We start from the raw sequence: 12,401 nt of genomic DNA, 5'->3' as shown, positions 1-12,401 counted from the left end.
CATATCCTATCATATCTATCGTTTGCGTTGATCAAAAGTATAGAGGTTGCTAATGATGGAAATCTGTCTCTTTCTGGCTCACATATGTTTTCATCAGGAAACTGTTTCCTGATGAAAACATATGTAAGCCAAAAACAGACAGATTTCAATCATTATCAACCTCTATGGAATACTAGATCGTTTTGTTGAAGCCTTTTAACGATTTGCGTCATAAAAAAACTGTCAGTTTAAAGGATTGTATCATCTTATAAACATTGTACACAGTGCCAACAGCCGTATTCAAGAAACATTGTAGGAGCATTGGCAACGTCCTAAACAACGTTTCGCTTGAGGATAAGTATTAGGATACAAGCAACCGTAAAATATAAGCACAGTAGTCTGTTAAATGTTAGAGATTGATTAATTAATCAGTTTGTGTTATACCGTGCTAGCTAGTAGTCCCCTTTCCATATGCTTATCACGACGCTGGATGGATTAAATTGATCGGATCACAGACAAAGTGTCTACTTTGTTTGTGACCTTAGGTGGATTGAAGCTAGGTGATGCCCTTTCAAATTTACTGTTCATCATTGCACTCGAAAGAGCGATTATTTAGGAGGTGTGATGTGCAGAGGTATGCCACTGGATCTTCCATACGATGGAAATATATGCGTACGTGCATCCGATTCGACTGAGATACTTACATGTGGTAAGTATCTGCTCTTTCAGATTTTCTAAAAAAGATCGTCTTATTAAAAAAAAACCTGATAGGTATATGTTCTAATCAATATTCTCATGCTGAAGAAACGTTGGAATTTTTCAAACAAAGGCTTTCTTTTTTGTTCCACGAACTCATATCGCGTCATGTTCGACTCCTATTAACAGATGAAAACAATGCTTTATTTCGCCAACCATAGACATTCACTTTTATGGTTCACACTCTGTTGCAATAATTGGCCGATTCCAGGTGATTGCTGTTATAAGAGAGTAGTAACTTAACAGTACGGTACACTAAGGTAAACTAGATAATTGAAAGCCCTTTCTTATTAATTGTTGCGAATAAAGTTGGTTAACAAGGAAGCTCGGCTTCAGACTTTGCGCACGAATAACCTTTATAGTGCGTCTGTAGAGGAGATTGATTAACAATGAACATGCTTTGATTTTCATCAGATCAACTGTTCCGAGTACATCTCAGCGCCTTGATCTTTCTTTTTTGTAAAGAATTTATAGTACATACCAGAGTGAGGTACTCTGAGACGATTACTGACAAACTTTATAAAGTCAATCAACAACCGCTTTTCTGTTTCTGAATTGACTCAAATATAATAAAAAAACGACAGTGAAACTTGAACCAGCGTAAGAAATTTATTTATTTTTTCAGGAATTCGATTATTTATTGTCCGTATTAGTGATTCATTGTCAATGATTCTCCTCTATAAACAGGTAGGTATTTCACTGAACTTGTGCAAAACAGTTGTGTGGGATTATGAAGTTCAACCTTTGTGCCTGTTTTGGTTTCCAATTCTAGTCTTTTTTTTTCATTTCGCAAGAAATGTTACTTAGTAATTAATTTCGTAACTAATAATATTGTTGTTAGATTGCATTATTATTGAAAACATTTGCTGCACAATTCATTTCAAACGTAGTATGTTAGCGATACAGATCCAAGCAAAAACTAATATCGTGTGTCTGCTCTTTATGGTGATAATGTGACAACTAAAATCGCATGGTAGGTGGTAAAATTTGTACTGAGTTTTTTTCTTTCTCGCTGGCTTGATAGACGATATATCCAGTGACTGCAATGTTTCTGCTTGTCTGTATCATTCCTCCAATACCTTACAGTGCACAAGTACACTGCACAATACAAACTATATCTCACCGAAAAATTGGTAATAAATAGATTATTCTCTCATAGTTGCTCGGGTTTCCTGTTTCTCGAGTTTTAACCGCACAATTGTTACCTACGTTTCTTTTGTATAAGGAAATATGCTTAGGTATATATCAAGGACAATAAATGAGTAACACCTTTAAATCCGTCACTATTTTTCCGTATGCCGTTTTTGAAAAAATGATTTCTTCTGATAACACCGCTTCAAGCAGTTGGGCGCTAATTATCGTGTTTGTTCAAAAACAGATACATAATAATAAAACCTCCTAGCAAAAATTTGGCATGACGGTGTTGGTGGCTAAACGCGTGATCGTGCGTTCTTTATTTCGGAAGGCTTTATTCCGCATAATTCATGGAGCAAAATAGTCAACTCCAAAAGTTGGACAAAATATAAAGTTTTTTTTGGGAAAAGGTTAGCTAAGCTACGGGTCGGGTTCGAGTGGCCAAATTGGCCAATAAGGGTATACAACGACGTACATACTAGATCTACAAGTACATAAGTATAAAGAGCTATCGGTTCTACTTAGTTTTGGTGGTCTCATTGGTGGAGGATCCGTTATGGAGGCTGTGTCCGTTCTTCTTTTCCGATCCGTAAGATGATGCTTTGCTGATTTTGGACATCCCGATTGCTTTCACCATAAGGCCGTAAACTAAATCAGAAATAAAATTAATAGATTTAATATACATCGTTCGTTTGATGTTTTGAACTTACAAGCAGTAAGGATCGATGCTCCGATAGAGAAGTACATAAATTCGCCGCTGATCAACAGCTGAAGCAGATAGTAAGTCATTGGAACTACCGTCAACACATTCCAGGCTACCATATTGATCAAAGTTTGCAATCTAGGCTGCAGCTTCACGGGGACTTTTCGGGTAACATTGGAACCGGTAAAGAAATCTCCATGTTTATGGAAGCTCTCTTGCATTATATCCTTTTGACGGAACAGTTCCTGTAACCATTCAGCTGCTTGCGTCTCGTCTTCCGGCACCTGATCGTACGTGATACGACGAACATGCATGTGTGCCTCAATTGGTTTTCCATTAAGGATATTGAAAATTGTGGGTTTAATCTAAAACAACGTTCATTGATTAGAGGAAGCTAAACTACCCTGGAAAACCCTATATACTCACGGGAGAATCTTTGTTGATCGCTAGTTGAATATCTAGAATAACGCCCCTGTTGCGCAATTCCGGCAAGCTGGCAGTGAAACCCTTGGTCCTAGGGATCAAGTGATGCTTCAGTTCAACCATTCCGCGATCACGAGCAAACTTGATCGACGCTTCATGTTTCTTCTCAGTGAATCGAGTGCCCTCTGCATTCAACAGCAACCAGACGGGGTCGGGGTAATCCATGATTTCCTTAATTTGACGACCGATGATTTCCTTATCCTTGTCAAACGAACGTTCCAAGAAAACAAACTCAGCAAACTTCCATGCCCAACCGACGGTCGGAATGTACTGAATGACCTTTTTGGCGTATGCTTTACAGTTACCCAGTACTCCCACTTTTTCGCAGAACATCCATCCTACAAGCCAATCCACCTCATAGGTGTGGTTCATCAACAGTAACACATGCTCTTTGCCACAATGTTTGAGATCTTCATCGCTTATGTATACGTACAGTGTTGAGCCGGACCACCAGTCAGCCAAAAATACCAGTTCTAAAATAATTTGGAATACAATAAAAAGAACGTTAAACTGTGCTGACTGTCTATTAGGAATTGTTATATAAGTGATTAAAATTAGCTTAGTGATTATGAATTAATCATTGAGTTGCATTCTACGATTACAAACAACTAAAAATGTATAATTTAAAGGAAATGAATGATGACTGCGATATATTCGTTACAAAAGATAACAACGGTATGGATATGAATTATGATTGGTGATTATCATTAAAATATTTACTGTAAAAGTCTACAATCCATATACATTTTCAAAGATTTGTGCACACGATGTTCTACGAGGAGAGAACGGATGACCAAATTAAGGTCTACGTGGTTTATGAACGACCCCTAACGTTTGCATTGAAAAAGTGAACTTTTTTTTTACCAATTTTTCATGAAGTTCTTTTACACTGACACTGCAGTGTTTGAAAAGTTTCCTCGATTTCACAACTTGTTTACTACATTCACACCAACTTTCATAATGATATATGTATTCGTTGTGGAGCTGTTCTTATTTTTAATAAATGTGAAACAGTAATGAAAAATACAGTCAGGTTTTTTTACACGGTTTTCATTTACGGGTTTTTTAACGCGGATTTTTGAAATAACGCGATTTTCATTTTCGTGGATTTTTAATTTTAGGTCGGAATTTTTCCAAGCATTGTTATAGAGTTTTCTTCATATTCTTGTAGTTTTGGTGCTTAACAGCAAGAAAAAGGTAAAATATGATGCAGAGTAATTTTCTGGATATCCTAGGACATCCAAACTGTTCTTGATTTAGATCCTAAAGTCTACGTCTGTAACGGTAACTTATTGCATTATACAAAGCAACGATTTTGTAATCTATTATGCCCAGTAAATCTTTTGAAAGTTCAATAGACAGTTTAAGATCAGTCGGGATATCCTAGGTCATCCAAATTATTCTGGAGTTTAGATCCCAAAGTCTACGGGTGTAGCGGTAGCTTCTTGCATTATACAAACAAACGATTTGTAATCTATTATGCCCAGTAAGTGTTTTGAAAGTCAGGATATCCTAGGTCATCCAAACTGTTCTGGAGTTAAGATCCTAAAGTCTACGGGTGTACCGGTAACTTCATTCATAATACAAAGCTACGACTTGTAATCTTTCATGACTTACTGGACATCTCAAAATTCAATAGACAGCATCAGATCTGTTGAGATGTCTAAGGACATCCAAACCGTTCTTGAGATTATATGAACTTTTTTTATTGTACAAATCTACGATTTGTAATCTATTATGTTCAGAGATTATTATTATATCTATTATTGTATCTATCAATCAGAATATTATATCTATTATTGTATCTATTTTGTCTATTATGTCCATTTCTGGCTGTTCAATTGGCTGATGTGAAATATTTTAAAACTATTTTGGAATAATTATTGATTTAAACCGTGTCTAATTATGTATAGTTTTAGCTTGAGAAACTACTGTCATTGCCATAGACTTTAAAAACTGAGTTCCAGAACACTTAGGATTACCTGGAATATCCCAAAATTATCTAAGAATGCTTTGTGACCTTTAACTGTTAACTCTCGAGCCATCGCGCTGTTGTATTTTATACAACACGTTGAAATAATCTCGCTTTTCGTTTTCAGCATTAGCGTGGTGCTGACGGTGTGGGCAACCGCGCGAGTTACGGAAGGTTAAGTGAACATGATTTACTGCCTGTACTTCGACACTTATGCGACACCTGTGAGTTGGAGCCTTAAAAACGAATCGATTCAAACCAGTGTTGCAATACTTCATCTCATTAATTTGAACACTAACCAACAAATCTTTTCAGTCATTTTTCCTTTTATTCATGTTCAAAACGATTTCATTCAATCAGAGTACCTATCAAATGAGAAGCGAATCCTTTTCAATTGAATACATTGTCACTCGAATGAGTAGCTGGACACGAAACACGAGAAATCCTTGCAAAATTCCGCCAGATTGAAAAATAACGAATGTCGGGTCAAAGTCGGGTCAATTTTTATCGAATGTTGGACCAACATCGAACAAATATTAGGTCCATGTTGGGTTTGGTGGCCAAAATAAAAATAGGTGAATGATAGGTTGATATCGGGTTTGACGTCAATGACAGTAAAAGCTTTAAACCTTTAAACAATAGCTTGGCAGTTTGTGTAACTTGTAGAAATTTTGAGTGACAGGCAAAAATCTTAACCTTTCAGGACGCGCGCCATCAAGTAGCTCAAACAGCATCGCGCTCGCGCTGTATACGACGAGCGAGGTTTCTTGGTAGTGTTGTACTTTTTACAACGGTGCGCGTCCTGAAGGGTTAAAGTGTTGTCTTAAAATAATTTGTTGACTTCATATTTTAATATAAAATAAAGAAGGATATTATTGAGTTAAAAGTTATAAAACATGGTTTTCATTTACGCGGATTTTTGAATTAACACGGTTTTCATTTACGCGGATTTTTTAATTACGCGGTTTATTTTTACACAGATTTTTGAATAAACGCGGTTTATTTTTACGCGGTATGTATCCCCCTGACTGTACTACGTTTTTTAAATGTTTTTTCAACTGAAGGCATACAGTGCATTGCAGTGTACATCTGTGCTTTATTGAGATAAAATATATGGAAAACTATGATAATTATGACCATCCCAAAATAAAAGAATGTTTTAAAGTAGGGCAGTGCTTTAAAGAAAAGACCGTTCAATTATATTCCTGTCTGGGTAACACAATTTCCTTAATTTGTATCAATTGCACTCAAATTTACAGAAGAAATCCAATTTTATTCGGAAATACCATGGGAATGATGATATTCTGTTTTGACATGAATCATGTAGATTCTACAACGACGATTAGCATGATTTAATAATAAGTCGCAATTTTCTGTTTTTTTGGTACTTCGGGTAACAGGGGATCCATATTTCTCACAAGTTTCTCAATGATTTCAAAGTGTAAATTATTAAGAAGAAAAAAAATTAAGATTATACCCAACAAAATAAGAAATAGTTTTCTTTTCTTAGAAAAATGGCTTAAAACGGTAAAAGTATATTCGTTTTAGTCGGTAAAACATATTTGTTTTCGATTATTGTAACCAACATCCTAACTAACTTTAATAAAACTGCCTTTAAAGGCCTGTACCAATTTTTCTAGCATAACGAATAGATGCAGTTTGTAAATAAAATTACAACTTGTTTTTATTTTGTTCATATATTTTTCTACCTCACTTTGGAAAATGTTCAGTTTTTTAATGCAAACGTTAATGTATTTTAGATGCCTATAGGTGGCATCAGCTTCAAGAACTATTTACGATTGGAAATTGAACCAGCTATTGAATATAAATCTTTGAAATACGTATACACCCGAGAAGAAGTCTATTTCCTTACGCGTGGCATCCACGCATCAACGTGAATCCTCTGCCACACCACATTTCTTAAAAACACTTCGACATCCCAGCATGAACTTGTGCAACATGGTTTATGAATGTACCCATGTAGGCACGATTAGTACTGTCCGTGTATGAAAAAGCAAGTCAATTGGTTCAAAATTGAATGAGTTGAGTTAAACAATAAGTAAATAATCACATTAGATTTTGAAAAAGTTTTATCTGTCGTATTTTTAATAGTTAATTATGTAACGAGTTGTAAAAAGTTGTTTTTTTCAGCACGAGCCGGGATAAATACGAAGAGTGCTGAAAAATCAAATTTTGCAACGAGTTCCATACCGTCAAGGCACCATTCACCGTGGATCTAAGAGGTTTCGGGGTAAATAAGGGCTGTCATATGACACCAGTCTTATAAACATTGTTGGTACCGCTTTTAATTGACTTCATTATAGGTTAAAATTAAAGCATTATCCACAGAAGTAGAAAATTTTTCACAAAATTTGGTGTAGTACAATTAGTAAATGGTAGTAAGGTCGCCTAATTCCGTGGTAGGTCACCATTCACCGTGGTAGTAGGGACCCATTCACCGTGTATGAGAAATTTTATTCTACTTTGTTTAAAAATGATCAAAACAGCCCAGCCATGGGAATTTTCTTCGTTTAAATTCATTTCAAGTAATAACGAATGTTCAAATTTTCGATTTTTTCTAGATATATGGGAAAATATGGGGCACGGTGAATGGAGACCATTGATTTTTAGGGTACCCATTTACCGTGCCTTTTTGTTTCAATTAAAAAGTACGAGTAATCGTACTTTCTTGTTTAACTTACTTCGGTAATGCAAAATACATACCTGATATGTGAATTTAATTGCTTCTTGTTGGAATAAAAATGTTACTCCATTTAGTTTATCGCTTAAATCACCTTAGCGCAGTTTTCGTTTTTTCACTATGAATGCAGTGAACGAGCAGAAACCCGCTTCATGTAAACACACTTTAGTGTCAAAATGATACTTTTAAGTGTTTCTTTGTTTTTTTTTTAATGAGCGTTTTGACATGGTAACAATACATTAGTGTTGTATTGGTGAAATTGAAGGGAAATTGTCATATCATTCAATCATAATATGGAAATAATGAAAAAATATTCGAAGGCACACGGTGAATGGAGCCCCCACGGTGAATGGCGCCTTGACGGTACAACATGTTATGCAATTATTTTCCATTATGCAACCCATTTGGGTTGTATGTATGGAAAAATTTTCGCCGATGAAATATTTTCGAGTTTTCCGATTATGAATGTATAGCCCAAATACTAATCATTTTCGAAGAAAAATCGGAGGTACATGAATGTTCGATAATAATCGAAATTTTGATACCGTGCATCCGGCCTTAACATGCTGTTATATAAACCTTTTTATTCTTTGGAGAATTTCTTGGCTTCCGATTGTGAGATCAAAAATACCTTATGTTCTCTTACTCCGACGTTTCGATCCGTATCGGATCTTTATCAAGGAATCGTTTTTTCGTCATGTAGATTTTTCAATCTTTCAACCGTCATTCGATATTCTAGTTTCCCGTCCGTTTTTATCCGGAAAACCGTAACTTAAATCACCAGTGATCGGGATTCGGACCTCTTTCTCTATGGTAACTGAACGTCGTCGTCCAATACATGTTCGCTACACAACAAGTTCTCGGGCAACGTACTTTATGATTTCATGAGCCTATTGCGATTGCACGATACTGAAGACGCCAAACTATCATTCGTTATTTGAATATGACCACTAACGGTGATCAATCCCAAGCCTGATAGCTATTCCATTTAATACTATAATAATAATTATGTTTTCAAATCATAACTTTTCATCCAGTCACGGGCAACGGCTAACATTTTAATAATGGTGCAAATTCAATTAAAAAAATATACATACACTCCCGTTCAAAAGTTTGGGGTCACCCTCTCAAAAACATGTCATTTTTTTAGGCCCATATCTCCGCCAATTTGCGTCCGATTTCAAAACCCTAGGTTCAGGCACCAAAATTATCTCTATCAATTATCATTATCACTCCTATCTTTTGATAGTATCAACTGATACTATCAGTAGGGGCACTGATAGAGATACTATCAATTTTTTTAAACTGATGGATAGAAGATAAAATAATTATCTCTATCAGCTGATAGAAGGTTACTGATACTATCAGCATTTTTACTATCAAGGATAGACGTGGTCTATCTCTATCATCTATCTTTAGAAAAAAGATACTATCAAAAAAATTCTATCATTATCTCTATCTATCCTATCATTGATAGCAAAACCGGAACATAAATCTTCCGCATAGTGGTAGGTATCAGAAGGCCGGCTCCAGAGGCACGTTATCCTCCATTTGGGACATTTGTGCCATCGCCAAAATAACAGCCTATTTCATCATCTACCTGAGGGAAAAGGAAGGAAAAAGGATTTGGATGGGGATAGGGACAGGTAGGGAAATAGGAAAAATACCCTGGAAGAGGGTACTAACGCACAAGCGTACCACAATGGGTTCAAACAGCGCCCTGAAAAGGGCACTGTAATAACGCATAAAGCGAAAGAGAGCCTATAGCTCTTTACCACAGCGGGTTAAGAACAACAGAATATCCTGAAGATTCAGGTTTCTGAAGTCAGTTTCACTTAATAAGTGTTTACCGAATACTCGGAAACGCAGTTGCGCGAAAACTGGACAGTTACATATCAAATGATACGAAGTTCCATAATCGGATTCACAGCTATCACAGGCAAATGAATCAGCTTGCTGAATATTCGCCATGTGATAGCTGAGTCGGCAGTGGCCAGTCAATGCTTTGACCAACATGCTGCAATTCTGCTTAGACAGATTAGTTAGATACTTCGCCACCCGTAGAGATGGCTCAGCACTATACAATTTGGTTTGACGACATGACTCCAAACTATTCCAATATTGTCTGTGTTGAATGACAGCCCAGGAGTGAATCTGAAGCTTAATCCAACATTTCGATATCGGAATAGCTGGCTCAGAGCCAATGAAGTCATGTGATGCTCCAGAGCGAGCTAACTCATCAGCCAATTCATTTCCAGCGATGGAAGAATGACCAGGTACCCATAGAAGGTGAACAGCGTTTGCTGAATTCAGCTCCTCGATTTGAGTTCGACAAGCGATAACTATCTTCGACCTGGAGTTGGCCGAAGCAAGTGCTTTAATAGCAGCCTGGCTATCTGAACAGAAGTATATTACTTTGCCCATTACGTGCTGCTGAAGTGCTGATTGCACTCCGCACATAAGAGCAAAGATTTCGGCCTGAAAAACGGTGCAGTGTCTACCAAGTGAGTAAGACTGATACAGCCTTAGCTCACGAGAATAAACACCAGCACCTGCTCGACCTTCGAGAAGGGAGCCATCAGTGTAACATACGATGCCGTCTGAAATACTTCTTTCCAGATAACCAGATGTCCACTCTTCCCGGGAAGGGAATTTCGTGGAAAATGTCCTATATGGAAAATTACAAGCAATTGTAAGATCACTTGGAGCAAGGACAATTTTGTCCCAATTCACTAAAAGTGGAAACAACGAGGTGTGTGTTGATGTGCGGTTCACAGGAGTTTCCTCTAGTAGACCGAGTACCCGTAACCGGTAAGTGCAAGAAAGGGCTTCTTGTTTGAGATGAATGTGTAATGGGGCAACGTCAAAGAGAACTTCTAGCGCTGCCGTAGGAGTTGAAGAGAACGCTCCAGACATCGCCATTAAGCACATCCTTTGGAGATGACCTAATTTTGATTGGACCGTTCTCACTTCACCCTTTTGCCACCACACAAGACACCCATAAGCCAATATTGGCCGAACCACAGTTGTGTAAATCCATTTGATATACTTGTGTTTTAGACCCCAAGTTGTACCAAAAGTACGCCGGCATTGCCCGAAGGCCATACAAGCTTTCTTGATTCTGAACTCAATGTGAAGTGTCCAGGAAAGCTTGGAATCAAGAATGACTCCAACGTACTTTACCTGTTCAGTCACATCGATTTCAGAATCAAAGAGACGCAAAGGTCGAACGCCATTACGGTTTCGCCTTTCCGTGAAAAGAACAATAGATGTTTTACTCGGATTAACCGAAAGGCCATATTGGCGACACCAACCCTCAACTACCTGAAGGGCGTTTTGCATCAGGTCGAAAAGGGTGCTGATGCACATACCAACTAACAATGTTAGGTAGTCGTCGGCAAAACCATAAGTAGGAAAACCGCTATTATTGAGTTGCCTCAATAGCGTATCTGCTACGAGATTCCACAAAAGCGGTGATAAGACTCCCCCTTGGGGGCATCCACAAACACTCAATTTCCTAATCCCTGCTAGACGCAATGTCGAGAAGAGATATCGGTTTTTGAGCATTTGGTGAATCCAATTGGAAATCATTGGAAGATATACCATGACTCCGTGCGGCTTCCAATATGGCATCGAAAGGCACGTTGTCAAAGGCACCCTCGATATCTAAGAAAACACCCAAACAAGTTTGTTTTTGAGCGAATGCTTTCTCGATATCGTAAACAACCTTGTGTAAAAGAGTCACAGTGGACTTACCAGATTGGTAGGCATGTTGGTTCACATGAAGAGGCACGTTGGCCAGATGAACATCACGGATGTGATGATCCACAATGCGTTCTAAGCATTTCAGAAGAAAAGAGGTAAAACTGATAGGTCTGAAACTCTTTGCTTCTTCATACGACGCACGACCCACTTTCGGAATAAACTTTACAGTAATATCCCTCCAGGATTTGGGAATATACCCTGTAGCAAAACTGCAAACAAGTAGTTTTTTCAAAACATGTTTGAAATAATCAAATCCCTTCTGAAGCAAAATAGGATAAATCCCATCTGCCCCAGGAGATTTGAAAGGAGCAAAGCTATTAAGAGCCCACTCAATCGATTCTATAGTTACAATACTCCGAGCCGAAGCTAAAGAATCATAACTACAAGAAAAGACATCAGGATCATCCGAAGATGTAATATCCACACATCCAGGGAAGTGTGTGCTGAATAAGCATTCCAGAACTTCCTCATCAGAAGAAGTCAGATCGCCATTTGGCAAACGAAGTTCGTTCACCCGGAAATCCTTAGATTTCGCAAGGACTTTGTTTAACCGACTGACTTCACTCAAGCTGGAAACATTTGTACAAAGGTTTTTCCAGCCGGATCGTTCAGCAGACCGGAGAGCTTTCCTGTAGGCATTGCGAGCCGACCTGAAAGCCTCCGAACCAGCCGAACGTCGTCTGTTCCAACTCTTTCTACATTGTTTCCTGAGTTTCGCCAGATCAGAGTTCCACCAAGGGGTTCCTCTTGTGATCTTCACAGACCGTAGAGGGCATGCTTCTTCAAAAGCTTCCATGATGAAGGTCGTTGTAGTATCAACGACATCATCTAAATCACTTGGAGTGTCAATGGATGGCGAATATCCATGAAATTTGGCTGCAACCAAATCAGTATAGAGATCCCAGTTT

The 12,401-nt window shown here is 37.8% G+C and overlaps 1 protein-coding gene across 3 annotated transcripts in view; it reads right to left on the bottom strand.

Moving 5' to 3' along the window:
• Nucleotides 1–846: 846 nt before the first annotated feature.
• Nucleotides 847–12,401, bottom strand: part of LOC109430908 (1-acyl-sn-glycerol-3-phosphate acyltransferase delta) — a 57,513-nt gene continuing 45,958 nt past the window's right edge. For all 3 annotated transcript variants that reach the window (XM_019707008.3, XM_019707009.3, XM_029866122.2), the window contains exons 3-5: nt 2,999–3,528; nt 2,580–2,937; nt 847–2,517 (exon numbers count right to left, since the gene is read on the bottom strand). In XM_019707008.3, coding sequence (XP_019562553.3) covers nt 2,387–2,517; nt 2,580–2,937; nt 2,999–3,528 — 1,019 coding nt within the window. In that variant the 3' untranslated portion in view covers nt 847–2,386. The remainder of the gene's footprint in view (nt 2,518–2,579; nt 2,938–2,998; nt 3,529–12,401) is intronic.

Source organism: Aedes albopictus, chromosome 2 (assembly GCF_035046485.1).
Source record: "Aedes albopictus strain Foshan chromosome 2, AalbF5, whole genome shotgun sequence".
Taxonomy (NCBI): domain Eukaryota; kingdom Metazoa; phylum Arthropoda; class Insecta; order Diptera; family Culicidae; genus Aedes; species Aedes albopictus.
Note: the sequence above shows the minus strand (reverse complement) of the source record. Positions and strands in the feature narration are given on the sequence as shown.